Below are 22,167 nucleotides of genomic sequence, written 5' to 3'. Positions count from 1 at the left end.
CTATTAAGGCAAGCTAAAAAGTCTACAATTTCTACAGGAAAAACCCATGAAGTATATTTTTTAAAGGCCTAGCTATAGTGAAGAATAGTAATTGCCAACATGTGTATCCTATTTTCAAACTGTAATCCAGCCAATTTCAGTTAATAAACTGGATCATGTATTTGTTTACAGTACTCTCTTTAAAACAGAACTCACATTTATAATAATCACATACACATGGAAATAATTTTATTCATGTCTTATCAGTTATTCATGCGTTTAGAATATTCCTTATTCCAGTTTCACTGAAGCAAGAATTGTTTTAGTTCAGAATGTTAATGAAGAAAAATTACTGAAACAAATTTGTTCGTTAAGCACTGCAAACGAAGTGGGAATTAATTGTGTCCAGTACCAGATCCATGTACAGAAAGTTCATGTACAACACCGGCATGCCTTTTGCCTGTCAAAAAACTTGGGCATGTGCCAGGTAGACTTTGGAGGGGCACCTGAGTGACCAATATCACCCTCTTTTCCTCATTTATTCCACTCTTTCCCAGAGTGAGCACGTTTCAAGCATTTGGAAGATCAGAGTGCTGCTGTCACCGAGCACAACCTTGCAAACAATGCCTTTCAAACGCCGCTCTCCACATTGTCCAGATTGCATCATTCCCATGCAAACAAAGCCAAATTAATGACTTTTAAAAGTCCCTGTGACAAAAGAGTCAAAAGTGTGTACACAGGAGTTTAAACAAGTAAGAACTTGCTGCCAAAGCTGATGGCAAACTTACATTGTATTCAATGGTTTTTAACAGAGGCAAAAAAGTTCCAGTTCATTTAAGTCTTACTTATGGGTTTAGCCTAAGCTATCATTGTATCAACAGAAACAGGTAGGTAGCAATGGGTATTCTGCTGGAATATATAGTTTCTCATTGTTGTGCTTCAGTTTTCATGTGAAGAATCATTTTCAGTAATCAGTCTTTATTTAATGAATACGTTTGTTCCCTCTTCCGGTATTTTGCACTCCCAACATAAGTATTTAACCATACAGAGAGACTTTTCAATATTTCTGCCTGTTGTTACTCCCCTAACTTCCACATTCCTAGCAAGCAGATCAACTGTGAGATACCCTCTTTCCCTTTGAGCACAATGCCTTGCTTCACAAATAGCTTCACTGACATCAGTGTACATCCTTGTTATGTCTGGCAACAGCTATCAAACTGCAATTTATCAGCACAGTGAGATTCTGGCAGTTCCAGCACAGTGCCTAGCCTGACAGAAGTACAATTGTTCATATAGTTTATATGGTCACAAGCCCAATAGAAGCAGGATAAAATGAAGGAAAACTTTGGGAGGGCTAGGGTAAAAGATAAATAGCTATGAACACAAATATTAAAATCTGTCCCTCAATCATAAACAGTGCTGTCTAATGCTGTAGGACTACTGCAAATGTTTTGTAATGCAGAACAGAGAAGCATCTTTGGCATTTGAAGATCATCTCTGCATGCCAAGGTGCTTCATACATACAAACATTAAGTTCATACCCCAATGGCTGTCTGCAGATAACATTTCAGCTTTGTTGCAGAAATTGTTGCAATAGTTTGTATGGACAAATAGAAAATTTTAAGCCTTGTTTTTTTTCAGCTTTTTTTTCATGACAGATTTTTCTTTGTAAGACTTAATCCTACTTACACGTCTCCCCAAATGGTCCTACTTGTTTTGCTATTTCGAACAACCACCTTACAAGCATTTATCCTTGTGTTTGCTAAATAATACAATAAGGGCTCAGTTCAAACGCAGAGCTAATCCCACAGCATCTTTTCATTTCAGATAGTTTATTGTTTGATCATGTTTATTAAGTGTTTAAGAGGCCAAAGTCACTCATGCAATAGTCAAGGAATGGGAATTAGTTAAGATCCACATCCAAAACTAATAAACTTGTTAAAACATATGCGGCTTGATAATAAACAGCAGGTTCTTTTGTGATGTTAATTCCATCCTCACAGAAATCTGAACTTCATAGAATTGGGATTGAATTGTCAGCTTTATATGACCGATTACTGTGAATAAGGATGCTAGGCACCTGGGAGACTGGCTGTGGGAATGGGTAAGGGTATGCAAAGCCTTCTAGTTCTCCATCAGAAAACATAGCACGGATGAGTACAGGCCATATGTAGGTACTGAGGGAAAAGCTGCCTTGAGTATCTGAAGAACTGAAGTGTGGTTCTTGTGAATGCCAACTTTAGAAAGACAAAACTGATCTACACCACTCAGCTCAGAGGTTGGTGGATGACCAGTGGAAGGCTGAAACTCTGGCTCTGCCTTCCTTTGAGGTGTTTCCCCATCTTCAGGCTGATCAGTGACACAAAGAGTAGTCTGGAAAAATTATTGCCCGTTTCTCCTATCATCTACTGTTCTTTGGCTGCACTGGTCTTTCTTTATGCTGCTCTGGCAATAGAGTAGCCATCAGCACTTAATGCCCTCACCTGGAGAATTGTACCAGCAAGCGGCAGGCAGAATGTGACCATGAGCCCCTTGTGCTGTTCTTTTGTAAGCCATTTGCAGCAGCTTTTGTTATTTGACTTCTCAATGTGAGGATCCACCTGGATGCTCAGCTAGACTTTGAGAAGCAGGCAGAAGTCAGGACATAGGAAGACTCTTTTTCCTAATTGCAGCTGATGAGAGATGGGCTGCTGAAGGCTGAAGAAGAGGGAATTTCAAAGGGTGAGAAAAAGAGTCTGGACTTTGCCTCAGTGTGCACAGTGCATGAAGGAGCTGTGGTAAAAGCCTCTGAAAGTGTGTCTGAAACGCTGACACCCCAAGTGACAGGTTGTACACAACTCATCTTGACCTTGGCCAGGGTATATGGAAAAGATTTCCAGCTTTGTACTGCATGTTTTTCCATTTGATTAAGTGACATAATTATTTGGCTTGGAGGGGGATAGTATTTTATTATCTCTGGGCACATCTGATTGTGAAAGTAATACCGGGGGAAGGTTGGTTGTTTTGGGGTTGTTTTTGCTATGACAAGAGAAGTGAGGTCTAGTGGAAATTCTCTAAGTTTAACTCCAAACATATGGGTGTTTAAGACCTTGCTTCCTTGCTCAGGCAACTATTTCAAACTGACCTGGAATGTTAAGCATTACTTCATTTACAGATACCGCTATGGGAATTTCCAGTATAGAAAACTGTGTCACTTCTTTATGTGGAAGACACTAAAAAGTCAAAATGAGGGAATACCAGAGACAAAAACTTTAACTGCCATATGAAGCTAGTTTTATAGTGTTAACGCAGACAATATAGAGAAGTGACAGAATTTGCCTTTAGTATAGGTCTTGTTGAAATAATTAGCACTAAAGAGACGAAGCTTTGAAGAACAGTCTTGATATGCCATGAAATATTCATTTCCAGTAAGTCATTTAAATTAGAAGTGTTGAAAAGGGAAATTGTTCCAAGCTTCTCACAAAGTCTGTTGAACAGTTAGATGGGAATAAGGAGGGGGAGCAGGGAAAGAAGAGTTATTGGTTTTGTTTCTTTTTAACCTAAAACCTGAGAGAAATACTTATATTATTGATTAATTCCTTGCTATTTTTCTCATGTAGTCATATGATGCTGACCAAAACTAGGAAGGAAATGTTTGAAATGTGTACCTAAGCCCCTTCTCCTGTTTCAATAATTTGTACTGTGGGATATAGAGTAATATCAACCAGCAAAACCGCATAAGATGCTGGTTAACACTGTGCTGGAAGATTTATTACCACCCAGAACATTAATTTTTCTCATTTGCCTGACTTTATAGTAGTAAACTCACAAGTGAAAAAAAGCATGTACTGTGGCAGTTTGAAAAGTTTCCCTTTGATACTCCTGTGTTGTATCAGACTGCCAGCCAACGTCATCCACATGTCTGCTTGGTAGCAAAAAAGTTTTTAGCATTTCTTCTTACTAAAATGAAATGTTTTATATATATTTCAAAAGCATCCTGTCATTTGAAATTAGATTGCATACACTTAGTTTTACTATGGAAAGGAAAACAAGGTTCACACCACTTACAGTTTGGCTTTGCTTCCTATCACTCACTTCTCTCCTTTTTCAATCATCTTTCAGCAGAAACTTCACTATGCCAACCAATTTTAAGTAGAATTCCTTAAATTATATGAGCCCAAGTTTATACAGCAGAGAGAACAAAGGGCACAGTGCTACAGCTCTGCTTAAGGAAGTGCTATCTGTGGAGTTACTCCCACAGACTGGGAGTCTGGAGTCTGACTCACCACGTGAGCTGAGCTCACATGAACCCCGAGTTCATCACAGTTAGTACTTTGACCACAAGACTAGAACAAGCCAAGAGAACAGTCAGATAGTCATTGGAGACATTTGCATCATGAGCGAATGGAAAACTACTGAGGCAAGGACATCTTCTGTCCTTGACCTGTGTTTTCACTTGTACAGCAGTCTGTTACGATTAGTAAGTTTTTAGGTATTGTGGAGCTCCAGTTTGCATCAGGACTGTGTTACCATTGGGGAAATACAAAGATCCTAAAGACTTTTTCTTCCGCTTGGAATGCATTTGCCATGGCTCATGGACACTGGCAGCAGCCCAGACTATGGCTTATTCTCTTGCTAAATCTACACCGGAGCCAGAGGTACTGGGTTTCTGTCTGCAGAGAGCACCATCACAGTGTACAATGATGAATTCTGGTGGGACCAGATTCAGCCTTAGGACAGACCCCTAAGGTCTAGGGGCTCCTCATTAATCCATAGATCACAACTTTGTGGCCATCCAAGAGGGTTCCACAACAGTTCATCTATATGATTAAATACTTCAAACTCACTAAATATCCAGCAGTGTCAAGGGAAATTTCTAATTAGACTATAAAAGGTACTGAGCAAAGTCTTTCTATTGGAAGTGTTCAAGGCCAGATCGGATGGGGCTTTGAGCAACCTGGTCTAGGGGAATGTGTCCCTGCCCATGGCATGGGGGCTGGAATTAGATGATCTTTAAGGTCCCTTCTGCCCCATATCATTCTATGATTCTATTTGGAAACCGTTTTTTGCAAGAAAACAAGAAGCTTTTTTACCCCCATCACCTTCCCTGCATACAAATTCTTCAGATCACTGAGCAGCCTATAGCAGAGTTATTTCCTTATTTCCTTCCATTAGCACTCATTTGTCATCTGTTGTATCACACACAGATTGCCAGCTTCCTTTGAGTCTGACTTTTTATCCCAGTTCTGTACAACATTCAGCACAATGGATTTAGGGACTCCAGAAGCAGAGATGAATAATGCCTGTACACAACACTGCTAGCTTCTCAAATGTAACTCTTGGGAGTGTCGACAAAAATCCAAATTGATACTGTTTTACCTCACTTTTCCCCTTTCACAGGGGCTGTAGAGTGAAATCTCTCACTTCAGAGCTGTTGTACCACAGAGCCAGTTGCCCTCTCAGTAATGCTCCTGAGAAGAATGGGCACAAAGGGAATCTTCTGGAGTGTCACTTCTCATGGGCAGAATAAAAAAACTGACAGCAACTTCCTAAATGTACCGTTGTCCAGGAAAGAGATGGTGCCTACTTCACATGAAATTGTTTTCACAGAATAAGTATTGTTCACATGCATATGAAATATCATGATTTTTTAGCTAGCTATCTTCCTGAATAGTCTTACGTACTTCATGGATAGTACAAAATAGACAAACAACTCTTTTCAAGAAAACTCACCACTCTTAAGCCAATGCATGCACAACCACTCCTTTATCCTGGTAGCATTGAGTTGCTATAAGCATAAACACATGATAAAGTAAAAAATACTAAAAAAACCCTTCATAGCTGTCATTCAGCACTTTACTAAAATTGATATTTACAGTATAAGAAAACAGAGGGTAACTTTTCCAGATTAATTGTTGAAGTTACAAACCTTTACCTTTATACAGGTTTTGTACTGTTAATTTTGGGGGGCGCATCTTTTAGATGCAATGACAAAGCACATCTATTTTTATAACGAATAAACGATTACTGTGTGCAAATCTAACCCTGCTGGTGTTTGCATGGTATTATATTCAGCAAGACATGCAGTTCTGTGCACTCAGCATCCCTCTTGCGCATATCAGATGTTGTCAATGTTTTGGCATGGAACTTGTTCAGTCCCACTTTGTGGATCCGCGCTCATGGCCCCGAGGAGCCACATTGCTCCTACGGGCAGACTGAACAGACAGTTGCATCATCCAGCTCGTGCACCTGTTCTGCATCTATTTACTTTGACTCTTCTGTGGGTGCTATACTGACACTCAGGCAAATAATGGATATTGAGTAGCTTAACAGTAATGTGTATTTTGCAACATGGGAGTATAAAAGCACAAGTTTTAATGGTTATGACTAGAATTATTAAAATACAAAACAATAGAGAAGCAAAGGAACAAGTTTGATTTTTTTTTTTATAACTGGCAATTTACTAAGAAGCAGATTGTTGTATAATGAAACTACTCATAAGGGTAAAATGGGCAGGAGCTGGCTTTACAGCTCTCTAAGGCTGAAATCTAATCACTTTGGTTAGTTTGTTATTTATCTGGAGCATTTTGTTTATTACCTTATTGTCCTTCACAAGTAACTGTGTATAAATTTCTTGGCTCCCTCTTTTCTGATTGTATGACTGTAGAACTTGAATGTATGAATTTAAATAATTCAGCAGATGCCACTGTCTGTAACCACCATTTCAAACAGGGCCATGGGTATTTTTTTCTAAGAGGGTTGTCAGAACAACTCATCTTTTCTTGCTGCTCTCTTAAACCACAGTCATTGTGTGCCACCCAGAGTTGGGATAGCAGAGGCAGGGCACAGAGTGGATTTGGAGAGGAGGATGAGTCACCATGGTCCTTGCGTGTCAAGCATCCCCTCCCACTCCTCCTTAGAGATGAGTGACTTCAACCAGATAAAATATAAATGTCTTCCCGTGGCAAAACACAGGGAGGTAAACAACATCTTCAATTTCTTCATCATAGGTATGATGTGTGGCAGAAAACTGATGCTTAATATGGTGCAAATGCTTACCTATGTAAGTTTTATTTACCCATGACTCACTTCTAAGCAGGTCATCTCTTATCCTGCAAGGGACAGAGTTGAGAGAGGGATAAAGAATGTCAACCCAGTCCCATATTATCTTGCTGGCAACACAAAAAGGCTTACCTTAAATTGCTCAGTGCTATATTTTTCTTCTTCTGTGGTGACTTCTACTGGGACTGACATTCCATCTCCCCCTCTGCATGTGATAACACTCTGCATTTCCAAGTGCCCAACAGTATTTTTAGCACATATTGCAATTCCTTAGATGGGAAGCAAAACCACAGTGTGGTATCTCAGTCCTGTGGTATCACTTCAGACCACTGCCAGGAGCTGGTACTTAAGTCATACATCCTTAATTATATCAGATATATACTAGGAAAGCATTCTTTCCCTCGGAAGATTACTATGGTATGTCATGTGTCAAATCACACCACAAGCAAAAGATATTTGATGTACCTTTTTTGGGTAGTTCTTGCAAAATAGAATCTATGTGTACATTCCCTTTCTGTGCTGTAGGCAGCTGGGCACCAGAACTGAATCTGGGCTCTGAATCTCAGGGGTGACCTGCCTGAGTCTCCCCCAGTGACTGATTTAGTTGCCCTTTCCTGTACAGCACCTACATTAGTGTGATGAGTTCCAGCCTTGGAGCTGTTGCCTGACCTTCAGGTGCTGCACTGAGCCACCGCTCAGCCAGGCCCTGCTGCTGGCCCTCACTGTCTTTTTATGAATTATTTGCCAGCCTTTCTTGGTTTTTCCCTGATTTAAACATAACTAGCTCTCCACATGACCACACAAAACACCACAGAAGGGGAGTGGTGGGATGACAGCAGGTTGCTGGAGGGTGAGGAGGGGTGGAAAGCTTCTTTCAACATCAGAAATGGTTTATTCTACCTGAAAGCATTCAGGAAACCCCAGCACTGCTGACTAGCAAAGTATGAGTAACCTACAAAAAAAAAAAAAAATCCAGCTTCTATTTGTCTCACTTGGAGACAAGTACAGAAGAAGCTCTTGCAAACTTGAATGCTCTGGCATCAACCATAATGTGTCCTGACGGGAAACATTACAATGCAACCTGGGGTTGAATTTGAGGCTAGAAAGAAAGAAACTGCAGTAACTACTTGAGTAATGTGAGCCTGAAACAAATCTATGGGCAGGTATTGTCAGTTTCAAAGCTGTGCATAAAAGGGTGGCTTATACCTTGAGAACTGGACCCTTACTAAAATAATCTTTGTGCCCTTGCTAGCTCTACCACAAAAGGCAATGCAAGGCTGGTTTTGGGGTCTGGTTTGGGTTCTTTTTTTTCTAATGAGCAATTCTCATTATGGAGTAAGGAGGTGCTTTCTAATTAAAAAAAAAAAAAGAAAAATAAAAGAAAAAAAAAACAGGCAATCACTGAAACACAAATGACAATTATGTATGAATGCAACAATTATGTGTAAATGATGTCTCAGGATGATAACATCAAGTAGTGATAGTATAAGGGGTAATGGCTTTAAAGGAGAAGAGAGTAGATTTATATTAGGTATAGGAAGAAGTTCTTCACTATGAGGATGGTGAGACATAAGAACGGGTTTCCCACAGAAGTCGTGGATGCCCCATTCCCAGAAGCATTCAAAGTCAGGCTGTACAGGGCTTTGAGCAACCTGGTCTATCGGAAGATGTCACTACCCATGGTAGGGGGGTTGGAACTGGATGATCTTTAAAGTCCCTTCCAACCCAAACCATCAAACCATTCTGTGATTCTATGCTGACACAGCAGCAGCAGATGATGTAAGATGTGAAGATCCCCCCATTCACAGAGCTCCTAGAGATGGTCTAGGCAAAAACTGAAACAAACACTGATTCTTTTGCCTGAATTTGCTGGGCTGTCTCATTTTTATGTACATTAGAAAAAAATGCAATCTCTATTTTCATGTATCTTCTCAAAAGCAAAGGGTTTGATAAAAAACAATCCTTTGTGGGTTTGGATTTTTTATTTGTAAAATTAATGTAACATTTTGAAATTATCAAAAAAGATTCATATTTGTGCCACATTGAGGCTTGTTTTATTTAACAAACATGATTTGGTTCAACCTCCAGGTTTGTAGAGTTGAGAAAACAGATCCCTGAGTTTTCCATAAATAAGCTTTTAGAGAAATAATTCACAGAGCACACAGTGACCAGAAAACATGTTTGCTATTTCACAAGGAAAACTTAGCAGGAGGGAAAGAGACTTCTGACCAGGTTCCCATCAAATGATGACGTGAGATATATGACCTTCCTAATAGTATACTGGAGCATCTGTTTGAAGAGCAAACTCCTGCTGGCATGATTTCAAAACCTGATCATAAATCATTTCTCATCTACAGCTGTCTGAAACCCAAAGAAATTAGCTTGGGTTCTTCACATTGTTTCATTCTGAGAGGAAGGACTAAAACATTTGCATGTCATGAGTACTGTAGGTAGGTGTTGTTAAGTCTTGACTACTAAATAGATCTTGATATGGTATCATTATCTATTATTTTCCTTTTATTTATAGCTATTATGCAGCTGAACATTATATGGAGTAAATTTTAGAGGAGAAATTACTGATTAAAACCTCCAGAAAAAGTGTTGAAAGTCTACCATTCCTCAGAGGAAAAGGATTGAGTATTGAATATGTATTATGTATAAGCAAATCCTTCAAGTTTATAATCTTGTGACTGGTCTTTATTCATACATAGGTCAGGTTGGTTTCAGTGGAATGAAAGTATCTAAACTTAAAAATATTTGTCTGTAACCATTCTCTTTGTTTTACAAACAGATGGAGCATGCCTCCCCAAGAGGGGTAGAATAAAGTAGTCATGCACATTAACTCATACTGGCACAAGTGCTTCTACCAAGAGTAAATTGCTCACTGGAAGAAGTATAACTATGAATTTGAAGATCATGTTAAACGAGTAAGTTCAGGTGAAACCTGATCACAATCTTTGCATCCTGTAAGTATTCTTAAAACTTAGAAAATTAACAAAACCCTACATATTATAATATGAGACACTATATTTAAATATGCTTGCAAATAAGTATGATCAGGGGGCTGGAGCACTTCCCATATGAAGACAGGCTGAGAACATTGGGGCTGTTTAGCCTGGAGAAGAGAAGGCTGTGTGGAGACCTCATAGCAGCCTTCCAGTATCCGAAGGGGGGCCTATAAGGATGCTGGGGAGGAACTATTCATTAGGGACTGCAGCAATAGGACAAGGGGTAACGGGTTAAAACTTAAACAGGGGAAGTTTAGATTGAATATAAGAAAGAAGTTCTTTACTGTAAGGGTGGTGAGGCACTGGAATGGGTTGCCCAGGGAAGTTGTGAATGCTCCATCCCTGGTGGTGTTCAAGGCCAGGTTGGACAGAGCCTTGGGTGACATGGTTTAGTGTGAGGTGTCCCTGCCCATGGCAGTGAGGTTGGAACTAGATGATCTTAAGGTCCTTTCCAACTCTATGCTATGATTCTATGTGTATATGAGTATATATGTATATAATAAGTATATGAGGGCAGATTGTGTTTACATCAGTCTGCCCTCTGCTGAAGGTGTTGGCAGGACATTCTGCAAGAAAGGTCCTGTGTTTTATAATCTCCTGGTTTTGTTTTCTAGTCTACCAGAGCGCTGGGTTGTTATCACGATATGGCAGCAGGCTTTTCTTTGCCTGTGCAAAATGGAGCAAATGGGATCACCTGTGGTTTAGTTTATTCTATGGGGGCAATTTTTTACCATTCAAAGAGTGTTCTGGAGATAATTTTTCTGAATTGTGGTGCCTTAGACTTTAATACACATACTCAATAAATACCATGGTGAATTTAGAGCTGTCCTCTGCAGTAATCCCTGGGAAAAGGTTCTTGCTTGTCTAAATGGGATTGACAGGGAACCACCACAGTACTGAGGATTTTGTCTTCCCTTTCACTGTGCTGTCAAACAATATCTCATCATTCAGTGTCATAACACTTCAGATGTCTTCTGATTTTTTTTTCTTTATGGTGACTCAAAGAGGATAGTTTTGTTTCACCAAAAATGACTGCTACTTATGCCTGTTTCCAGGGCACACCATCTCTGGATAACTACTCCAGTGTCATCACTTGTCTTCTTATTCCTCACTGTTCAGAACTGTTATGTTGGAGAATGGAAGAGGGAGGGATGTGACACAGTAAGCTTCTGTATAGTTGAAAGAGCCAGAAAACTAAAGCATCTGCAACCACTGCATAAATAATCCATTTGACACCTTAAAAAGCTTTAACTTAGTCTATTTTTGGAATAAAACTAGCATCTGTGCTGACAGCTTACATGCCAAGTTTCAGCTTGATGCATATTTGAAAAGTCCTGAATAAAAACTGCTAAAATTTAGGAGTGTATAAACACTACCTGATCCTAACTGACATTCAAAGTAGACAGTAGTTAAGCTGCAGTATTTATATAGTACACTACTTCATATCCTGGAAAGACAGAAACTAATCTCCTTCTTTAGAAGTGCTTTACCAAGTGTACGATTGGGTCACTTGAAAGGTTATTATAAATAGAACTACTTGGCTGAATACAAATGACGTTATAACTTGGCACCAGTGCCTTAGGAAGGAGCCTGTACTCCTGCAAAGCTCTTCTTCAGCAAATCGGACACCTCTATACTCAATAACAGCAAATTCCACAATATCAGCTGAAAATGTGGAAGACTGTGCTATAAGCACCAGCTCAGCCCTTTGGAGGGAGCAGGGCAATCCTCATCTGGCTTCCCCTCTGCACCCTGCCAGAGCGGGCATGCCTGATCACCCCTACTCAGGTTTTGCAGCATGGGAAGGATCTACGCACACCTTAATGCTTCTTCTGCTGGACAGAGGGTTCACAGGAAGCTCTGCAAAGTTTTCCTCTGTCCCTCTTCTTTTTCCAGAAGTCAGGTGGAGCAGTGCAGGGTAGAAGACCAGGATGAGGCTATTTTGTCAGTCAGATTGAAAAGGAAAGTGATGTCCTGCTCATGCTACCAGCATTGGCCAACAAAGCCAGGAGCAGAAGGCAGTCTCAACAAAAATGCTTCCAGATTTATTGTCATTAGACAGAGTTTTCACTTTAAAAAATTGCAGTAATTTATACAGGGACCTGGTACAGCTGTTTTAATATCTCTTGCTTCTATATGAGAAGTATTTTGTAGCTATAGTATTCTCTGCTGCCTTACTATGTGTCTCAGGGACTCCAGTGAGCATGACCCTATTACAGACTACGTAGAAGTGAGGATCCTTTGTGCAAGAAAAGTACAAAAGCAAAACATATCTTAAAAGGGAATTATTCAGGAAGAATACAGACATTATCAATGCTGTTATCTAGACCAATGCTATGCTTTTTATAAAGTCTCCGCCACTAGAGTCAAACACTGTGGTGGGTATCTTTTTTTTATACAGCAATTCTGTGTGGGGCAAGAGCAGAAGATGACAAAACAGCATTATTTGTTCATTTATTATGACAATTGAGTCATCATGACATTGTGTTTGCATCACTCTTTTTGTTCCACACATACCAACTGGAGGTTTTTGTTCTCTGTGTTGGACAAGGAGGTTTTACTAAAATAGTTTAGGAAGGTACAGGTTATGAGTGAGTATGAGTATTTATGCAAGAGAAGCCAGCCAGTACCCGTAAGACATATCCAGATACTACTTACATAGGTGGATTTTTTTTCAGAAGTCCCTTGGGGAGTACATCAGTGTGACCCACACTGGAGCACCCTGTCTGCAGCGATGTGCCAGCTGCTCAGGGTGTTCCACTGGAATCCACGCTGCACAGCACAGGGATGACTGTCTGCTTTAGACATTACAAAGGGAATACCACATACTTCATTAAAGATGTAAAATTCTCAACAGTCGTCAAACATCCAGCTCTTAATCCTGCCCAAACTAACGTAAGAGATTAATTTTGACTATGCCATTTGCTCTATCAGTTCCCTGGATACATATACAAATTATTGTATAAACGATCTGATCCCACATTTATTATCTCTAAAGCTCTAAATCTACGAATTTCTACGATGTCAAACATGTCTGTGAGCTAATGAGCAGTTTCCGAACGCTAGGCATCAGGAGCGCTCTCGTGCGCGGTGCCGGGCTGGCGCTGGAGGGAGCTGCAGCCCCGGCTACCGCCGCCGCCAGCACCCTCCCGCTGCCCACGCAAGCGAAGCATCTTGGAAATACACATTATCCCTCGCTGCCACTTCAGTCCAAGAATGTTCTCTTTTTAAAGCAATTGGGCAATTTTTTAAAGAATTACAAAGCAGTGCTAACCAGAAACGTTAATTCTATCAGCGGTTTACAATTTCATGGGTCACATGATGACACAGGTACAGAAGCAACTCTCTGAATTAAACATTATTGTCCTGGTTTCAGCTGGAATAGATTTAATTTTTCTTTCTTAGTAGCTGGTACACTCCTGTGTTTGGCTCAGAACAATGCTGATAACACACCGATGTTTTAGTTCTCGCTAAGTAGTGCTGACTTAAGGACTTTCCAGTCTCTCATGCTCTGCCAGTTAGAAGGGGCACAAGAAGCCAGGAGGAAGCACAGAAAGGACACCTGACCCAAACTAGCCAAAGGGATATTCCATACTATAGCACATCATGCCCAGTATATAAACTGGGGGGAGTAATGATTCGGAGAAAACTCCAGGAACTAACTTGCCAGCAAAGTTTTCACGCTGACAAGCAGGTATTCTTCACTGCAGCGCCGAGAAACACGGGAAATAGCTCCTCCTAACGTGTGTCCCCGTACAGAAGCCATCCTTATATGGTCCCCGGGCATACATACATATTCATGAGGCTACATATGGATTACATCATTTTCCAGAAAGTTCCCTGCATGCATACAGAATTGTGGTGGTGGTCTCTGAAGGTTGTTTACTTCTTCCAACAATCGTCATCACTTCTGGCTGCCTTTGGAGCACACGCAGTAGATGCTTATACCAGCTTAATTGGTTCGTTAGCACCAGAGACATAATAATGCTCCTGTCCTCCTACTTATCAGTTAGTTTAACTGTAGCCCATCCTGGACACCTGCGGTTCCCAAATACTCCTTGTCCCTGTGTCCTGTTCTTCTAGACTGTTTTTCTTAAAACTATGTCAACTATAACGATTTAGCTTGTACAAGAATTCTCAGTATGTTCTCTAGCTGTACTCTTTTTTTTTCCTGTATATCATGCACCTCAGTAATTTTCCATTGCTACTGTTACAAAGCCATCAAACTTAACATTACTTAAAACTGATTCTAAAGGTTTATACATTCCATTTTGTGATTTTGTGCCCCCCTTGTCTCAGTTACCTGGAAGCAACCACTTGCTGCTCAGGGATGGGATGGGCAGTGGCGAGCAGGTGATGAGCAGCTGTATTGTGCATGGCTTGGTTTTCTTGGGGTTTATTCCTCTCCCTCTGTATTTCCTATTATTGTTACTAATTACTTTATTTCAACTATTGAACAGTTCTTATCTCAACCTGAAGGTTTTATCTTTTCCCAAGTCTTCTCCCCATGCCAGCTGGGGCAGGGTGGGAGGTGACAGTGAGTGAGCTAGTGGCTCTGTGGTACTTAACCAGCTGGGCTTACACCATGACAGTTACATACTGCCTCCTCATTTGAACCTTCTTTAGCATGGCATACTTGTTTGAATAGAAATTGGACAAAACTCTGTATGTAATATCTGCCTCTACCTCACTTAAAAACAATTTCCAGATCAGACATGACAGAGGGTTATTTCCTACCCTTAACTTTTGTCCTTTGCTATATCTCAGGGCAGATCATGCTACTGATGTATCTTATAAGAGTTTAAGAGAAATTAACTGAAGTTTAAAGATAGAATAACAAACACCAACTTTCTGGAGAGAAGAAATGGAAATCATAGTAAATATTGTGTGGTCACTATGTTAATTCTCTTCACTTGGTGAATTTTCCTGTGTCTGTCTTCCAGTCTTTGCATACACTGCATTATCACAGATAACCTCACTCTGGACATCACTAAAATAGCCACAATGTTTCTAAACTAGAGTATAATGATTTCTTTCAACCCAAAGTTCCTGTTCTATGGCAAGCTTATCCAGGCAAACAAAAAAGAGCTAATTACTAACATAAAAATTAAGCTCTTGCCTAGGCGTCAGTGTCCATAAGCCTCAAGTTACCTGGCACAGATGCTGTATTGCAGCAGTTAGCAATGACAAGGAACCCAAAGTGCAAGTATTATGATGCAGATAAGATATAACTGCTGATTACCTCTGATTACCTTTTCCTTCTCTTTACTAGGAATGCCCAAGCAGGATGCTTCCCAGCTAATGATGTACCTTCAATCAAAAGTTTACCATTTGCCAAAGAGAAAGATGTAATTGAGTATCTGCCAAGACAAAACAACAGCTAGGTAACTTGCATGTAAGTGCCTCTGGTGAATTAGCTCAGGAGACCTTTGAACCACTTTTCTAAATGTTTATAAACTCTTTAAAAAATGGGGCTTTCCAAGTATTGGAGGACAGCCAAAGGGTAAGTATATATAGATTATATAGAGAGAGCTATAGATTAATTAATCTTATGTTAGTCATAGGGGAAATAATGTGGACCTAGCTCAGGAGAGTTTGAGTGCATCTTGCACATGTGCTCCTGAAAAAAAGGGACATTTTCAGGAACATATGAAGGCATCTGATCCAAGGACTGAAAGACAGTGAGACAAGATCAACTTTTACATAATTTCCTATTCCTAGCAAGAATAATAAACATAATTGGGCTAGCTTGCCAGCAGTGGTAGGTGGATTCACAATCATTTGGATTCCTTAGGACAAAACTTCCCAAATTTATACCTTAGTCCAGCTTCAAGGGAAGTGGGTGGCTGCCAGGCTAGGTTGAACAAGGCTGGCTCATCCCTTACAAGCTCTGAGGCTATGCATTCTCAGAACAGTCATGACTTGTGGGCAGACATGCATTTCCGTCTTTCCTAATGGGTGATGTGCGCAGGTGGCACACAGAAGGGTAGAGCAGCTTGGGTGTTAGCTGACCAGGGAGTCCAGAAGTCATGCAGTCTCTGATTCACAAGTGTGACAAGCTCTCCAACTGAGTTGGATGAATAAACAGGTGGATTTCAGTGGCATCTTGCCTGAGTTCTGCTAAAAGGTCATTGTAAAAGATGCTTCTTTGTAAAACATTTCCAGTTCAATGAATCAGGTCTTTCTGTGAAACTGAAATGTTTTGCTGAAAACCTGTTGTATTGGAAAACTCCCAACCATCTATCTCTCCTACTCCCACAGAGAGAAAATGGATTGTCTCCAGCCATTGCTGGTTCCTTCAACATTTCAGCTATCCTGTGCTTCCCCTTGAGCCCACTGAGGGTCCATCTCACAAAGCACACATCTGTTAAATGGCCCAAATATTTTGTACACGGAAGTGCACAAGATCTTCAAACAGTATAAAGAGAAAGAAACAGTACTACTTGATAAAAGAGAGAGACACAGTGTTGCTGCACGATGAAAGCGTATCATCAACTGAACAGGAAATTCAGCCTACCTTTTCTCAAGGACACAGGTCACTTACTTCAGTTCCTAAAATGCCACTTTGCCCCAGGGATCTTTGACACTCTTTGACTGCAACCACTAGTAAAGCATCTGAGGGCCAGGGAAAAACCTGTAATGGGCCAAAACTTCTGAATTAAACCAGGTCTGATTTTGACTACAGCTGCATTTTGACTTCTGACTGCAGAGGAACACGTGAGGTACACTCAATTATTTGTCATGAAAATACTAGCCAGGGAATTAAGCCCTTTTTATTTTTTTTCATTTGTGCATCACTCCCAAATGCCAGTCTCTGTGAGTGTATCTATTACTTGTAAGCATTTGCTAATCATTTGTGAAAAAATGTTAGCATTTGGTTTGTTTCCATCTGTCATTCCTAGTGGCGGTCTGCGCCTGGCCACGTCATTGCACAGAGATGTGTCGCTGACTTCTTCCCCTTCCTGACAGCTCAAACTCTTCAGAATAGAACATATTTGTGAATGGCTTTAAAATAAGCTGTCAGGAAGGTTTTGTTCTGGTTGAAAGGATCAACACCCTGCTAAAGCAGAACTGTGCTCCCGTAAGTACAAGAAAATATGTTTAGGGTCACATACTGCCTGCAACCCCTTCTGTAGTCATTCAGGGGTGTACTTACGCTTACCTGAGCCAGTAGCATGGCATGACAGTGAGGGGTCCAGCACAGGCTGCAAACTCATCCAGGAACCCATGTGGATGTGTAGGCCCAGGCAGCATGAGAAACAGGTTTGGGTTGAACTTCACCTTTCCCCCACTCACCAAAAAATACTGTGAAGTAGCTGGCACCATGTGATTTAAGATTTTTAAGCAGCTCAGAAGAGATTAAGAACAAAAAATAAAGGAAAGAGCCCTTGGAAGGATAAAGTAGGGAATACAGTAACAGTTGGAGATGGAAAAGCAACCACTGAGGTAAGCAAAAGCATTATTAGCCTCAAAGAAAGAACTGGAAGTATTATGAAAGGTGATGCAAACAAAAAGCCTGCACTTTCAAAAAGACACTGAGCGTGCATGACCCTTTGTCAAAGCTCCCAGGCCATCTGGCCAAAAATACTGGTGAAGTCCTGTAAAATGGTAGTTGCATACCTGTTTAGTATTTCAAAATGTTGTATATCCCACAAACCTTTTCTGTGAGAAGACAGACTATCTTTATCCTATTTTTCTGACTTCTCCATTGCCCGCTACCCTGGTTTATCACTTTGGCAACAAATGATTGCAGGGTTTATGTGCATTGCCTCATTACATGTAGCACTGCTGCACCCAGCTAGCATCCAGCTGCGCTAGCAGATTGAAAGCCAGTTTAGACATGCCTTTCCCAGCTGTGGTTACATCTTCGACTGCCTTGTGGAGCTATAAATTAAATTGAAATATTTTTAGCTACAAACCCTAGCCACCAGAGGCATGCTACCTTTGTTAGAAGTAGGAAAACGCATTTGCTTCTTTCAGTATGTGGTCTTCTTGCTCCCTTATAAAAATAGGAAGAAAAAAATTTAACAGCACTTTTTTTTGCTTATTTCCATAATTGCCATGGGTCAAAATACCTGAATTAGTTTAATTCAACATAGTACTTCTGCTTCAAATAGCACAGGACATTATGGACAGTAAAAACTGATGTCTTTGATGAGGCATTAGCTTTTTGTGAAATAATCCTGGTAGAAAAGCATTTTGATGCTATCAAAAATCAGGCCTTTATTGCTCATTGGAATTAAAAAAGAAAAAAAAAGAAGCATTATGAATGCATCTGTACACTTGCTTCATCTTTGCTTCATCTCTCTCTTTGCTTCATCTCTCTCTGCAGGCTCAAGGGAGCAGATCCTTCCATGTTTCAAACTGGCACAGCTCCACCAAACAGCTGTGCCAATTACTTCCAGTTGGGGACTGCCACTGGATGTATAGCTGCTTGTACTCAAGTCGTTGCAATTACTATCATTATGTTATTTCTTGGCATGGAGAGGAAAAAGATGAGTGAGTGTTTGGAGGGCTTTGTTTAAGTACAGCAGGTCACTTATTCATGCAAACCACTGAGAGCAACCGAGAAGTACGCACAGTGAGGACTGAACTTCTTGGAAAACCAGCTCTCGTATTTAATTTGGTAAGAAGACAAAGTGATTTCTTAATGAAACCTAATAAACTCCAGGTCTGCCAGTTCCCTCAAAAAAGGAAAGCATTTTTCTATGTGTTAGATTAACTCTGCAGTACCTATTATGCCCTTGCTTTTATGCAGCTTACAGAGATCTTTACCACAGCTCCAATCTGCAGGAGCTTACTTGTGTAATGCCAATACTGAGAAAAGCCATCATGTGGCTTTACCTCTATCTGAAAAACAATTTTGGAGGTTTGTTTTAAGTGGTCTGTAATTTTATTCACACTCCTTTGATCCTGAAGCTGGGAGGGGAATTCTTCTCCAGACACAAAATTACAGTGGTTTTAGAGAAACTTGTTTCATCTGGCAGAGAATGGTTTAAAGGGTTTAAATCTTCTGTAGCTTAGCATACACAAGCATTGCATCCCTGACACGCAGAAGGACTTCCATACCTGTACATACACAGCCACGTGGTAGGTCAGTACCCACAGACAAATGCTGCATTACATCTAGTCTGGATGTTGTATTCAACCAGTTCAATATATCACACCTCGTGAAGACGATTTTTAAATATATATCATTGCGGCAAAGCTCCAGCAAGCCTGGGCTTTGACAGTGGGTTCCCAAGACCTGTCCAAATGAAGGGCCAGGACCTGCCACCATTGCACAGGGCCTGGCACCACTCTGGCTTTGCCAGTGGAACAGGCAGGACTAAGGTTTTTCACTTCACGCCTGTATTTTCCCTGTCAGAGCATGACTTGAAGCCGTGATGAAAGTACCACGAGGCGTTGGGGCAGTGTGAGGTGTCACTAATGGCGCAGTCCCTGCCAGCGATGCAGCACACAACCCTGTCTCAACGTGAAGGAGGAGCGGGAGTATCCCGCCGGTCCCCACACCGAGGTCCTTTCTCCGCAGTGTTCTATTCTACTCTTGTGTTTACTTGTTGCCCTGACCGGCCTGCCCCCCCGCCCTCGCCCCGCAGGAGGCCGCCCGAACGACTTCAGTGGGAGGCTGCCGCTCCCGCCCTGCAGAAGCACCGCTACCGGGGTGCGGAAGGTAGGTGCCGCAGGGCGCCCCTAGTGGTGCCCCAACCCCGGCCAGCCCGGCGGCGCCGCGGTTGCAGCGGCTGCGCAGAGCTCGGCAGTCAGCTCCCGCCGCCGTATGCCCGGCGGGCACCTCGGCTCTCTCTGCGCTACGGAGTTTCCGTAGCCGTGTCCTCCGCTGCCCCCGCGCGGCGCCTCAGGTCGCCAAGCGCGTTTCTATGAGCCGCCTATAAACAACATGGCGGTGGCGGCCCCTTTTCCGCCCGCGGTCTGTAGGTGGCGCGGTGGCTGAGGGGGCGCTAGGGCAGCGCTGTCCGGCGGCGCCGGCCGCCTCCGTTCCGTGCATCCCGCGCTCCCTCTCCTCGCCGGGCCGCGGCGGGGGCGGCAGGGCTGCGCTCCGCCCCGCCGCGCGGGGGTGTCTGAGCGCCCGGGAGCAGCGCGGCTGCTGCATTGCCGCGGCGGCCCCGTGTCGAGCCGAGCGGAGCGGAGGTGCAGGGAGTGCCCGTGCGGGCTCCCAGGAGCCGGCGGCCGGAGGGAGAAGAAGAGGAAGAAGGCTCGGGTGTCCGGCGGGAGTTGAGGGGCTGCCGTGAGCAGAGGGCAGCAGGGCCATGTCGCTGCAGAGCCCTTCGGCGGCCACGGCGGCTGCCGACCTCCCCCCCGACCCGGGCGCGGAGCTACCGCCGGGCGCGGAGCTGAACCAGGGCGGCGCAGAGCTACCGCCGGGCGCGGAGCTGAACCAGAGCGGTGCGGAGCTACCGCCGGGCAGGGAGCTGAACCATGGCAGCGCGGAGCCCCCGTCAGCCGAGGAGGGCGGCGGGTGTGCGGAGGAGCAGGAGGAAGAAGGGGAGAACGAGCGAGAGAAACTGCTGCCCATCCCGTCGGCGTCCAGCGCGGCTGCTGGGGTAGGTCTGCGGCTGCCGGCGGGGCCGGGCGACCCGTCAGGCCCCCCGGGGTGGCCCCGGGCCTGGCCCCGGGGAGCGGGACCGGCTTTGCGGTCCGCGGTGGCATCTACTGTGTTTGCCGCTTTATTCGCGGTGGTGGGAGATCATCGTGTTCCTTTTCTTTCATGTTCTTTTCCGTCGAGAGGCTCTCATTCAAGTTTCTTAAAAATAACAAGTGCGTCTGTAACTAGTGACATAATGAAGCTATAAATTCTCCATCTACTTATAGTTCTTTAACATTTTACAACGGTCTGCTCTTTTGGGTTAGTCATGACTGAGGGTTTGCAGCTCTGTGTTCGTTAAGGGTTCTCGGTGGCGGAGGACTTCAGCTCTTAGCACACTTAATGGCAAGACAGCTAACTGCAAAATACTTGTGTATTTTTAACTTTTTCTTTAGAGGTTTTTTCTGGTTTTTGCTTTGTGTTGAAACAGATGAGAAAACACTGATAACTGGTGAATGAGTTAACACGGGTAAAAGACTCTGAGAAGGATGTTTTCCAGAGTAATCTCATTTTGGAAACCTCGTCTGAGATTTTTAATTTTACTGGGGTTATGATTTTTCTTTCTGCTGACCATACAATATTACGAAACATAAAATTTTCCTGGCATGAGTTGAATATCTTGCATAGCTCAGTGTTAAAGCTTCCTGCAAGTTACTTCAGTTCAACAACACAAAAATTTTACCAATCCTGTCGTAAGTAATGTAGTTAGGAGATTTTAATTCAGCAGTTCTGATAAGTGTCCGACTTCCTAGAAATTATCATTTTACATAATTTGAATTTTAAAGCTTCAGCGCCTGATGTTTGACTGTCATGGAATCATTGCAATGTTAAACGAAGTAATCATAGGCAAACTGCAAACTCCTTTGAGCAGCTCTGCCAATTTTGTGTTTTGCCTACAACCTTCCAGTTTTTTGAAAGACTTTCAGCTTTGCAAATCTGTCTGAATGTGGAAGAATGTGTTTGTTCTTGTGATTCACATACAGATTCGGTGGGAGAAGTCGGTAATGGACAGGTGCCCAGGAGTTATTTTTACCTTTGAAAATCTCCAGTTCAGATTTTGAATGGCAAATGGCAGTCCCTTAGAATTGAGATATAAGTGCTGGTCTAAAATGTGTTAGGCTTATCTCAGCTAATGAAAATGAGTGCAAGAAGGCAGCTGTGTGAAATTCCCTGCCTTAAAGAATCGGGAAACCTTGTTTGTAGCTGACCATTCTTCATGTACCTCTGAGCTGCTGTCCACAGACATAAGCTGTTGAAATTCTCCTTTTGGAGAGGAGCACAGGTCTAGCTAGGCACAATTGCTTGTCTAATGCGTGTGGGATCTTTGATATGTGAAGGGCTCTGTATGGGTTTTAACAGTATGTTACAGAGAGAGAGAGTTTTGTCGGCGGATGTAATAGACATCTCCATAGCCCTGGATTTCTGTGTTTGTAGCAAATGAGGGTTTTGATCCGAATATACCAAAAAAGGAATGTAGGTATACTTTTGCCAGACCTTTAGGAGTTGCTGCAAAGAAGGTGTTGGACTATCGGTCTG

General features: G+C 42.3%; 1 protein-coding gene and 1 long non-coding RNA gene across 2 annotated transcripts in view; one reads left to right on the top strand and one right to left on the bottom strand.

The window, feature by feature from the left end:
• Positions 1-10,621: 10,621 nt before the first annotated feature.
• Positions 10,622-16,564, bottom strand: LOC133272448 (uncharacterized). The gene is made up of 3 exons (XR_009744424.1): positions 16,432-16,564; positions 15,271-15,433; positions 10,622-11,149 (listed from the first exon to the last, which is right to left on the bottom strand). It is a non-coding gene; the product is annotated as an uncharacterized LOC133272448 (long non-coding RNA).
• A 3,104-nt stretch (positions 16,565-19,668) lies between these two features.
• HECTD2 (HECT domain E3 ubiquitin protein ligase 2) overlaps positions 19,669-22,167 on the top strand; it is a 41,125-nt gene continuing 38,626 nt past the window's right edge. The window contains exons 1-2 of the mRNA XM_061459178.1: positions 19,669-20,389; positions 20,468-20,590. Of these exons, the coding sequence (XP_061315162.1) occupies positions 20,297-20,389; positions 20,468-20,590 (216 nt within the window). The 5' untranslated portion in view covers positions 19,669-20,296. The remainder of the gene's footprint in view (positions 20,390-20,467; positions 20,591-22,167) is intronic.

This window comes from Pezoporus flaviventris, unplaced genomic scaffold, assembly GCF_033815535.1.
Source record: "Pezoporus flaviventris isolate CSIRO_AGI_PZ_B2104156 unplaced genomic scaffold, CSIRO_AGI_Pfla_v1 ptg000029l, whole genome shotgun sequence".
NCBI lineage: Eukaryota > Metazoa > Chordata > Aves > Psittaciformes > Psittacidae > Pezoporus > Pezoporus flaviventris.
This window is presented reverse-complemented; position numbering and strand designations above follow the sequence as displayed.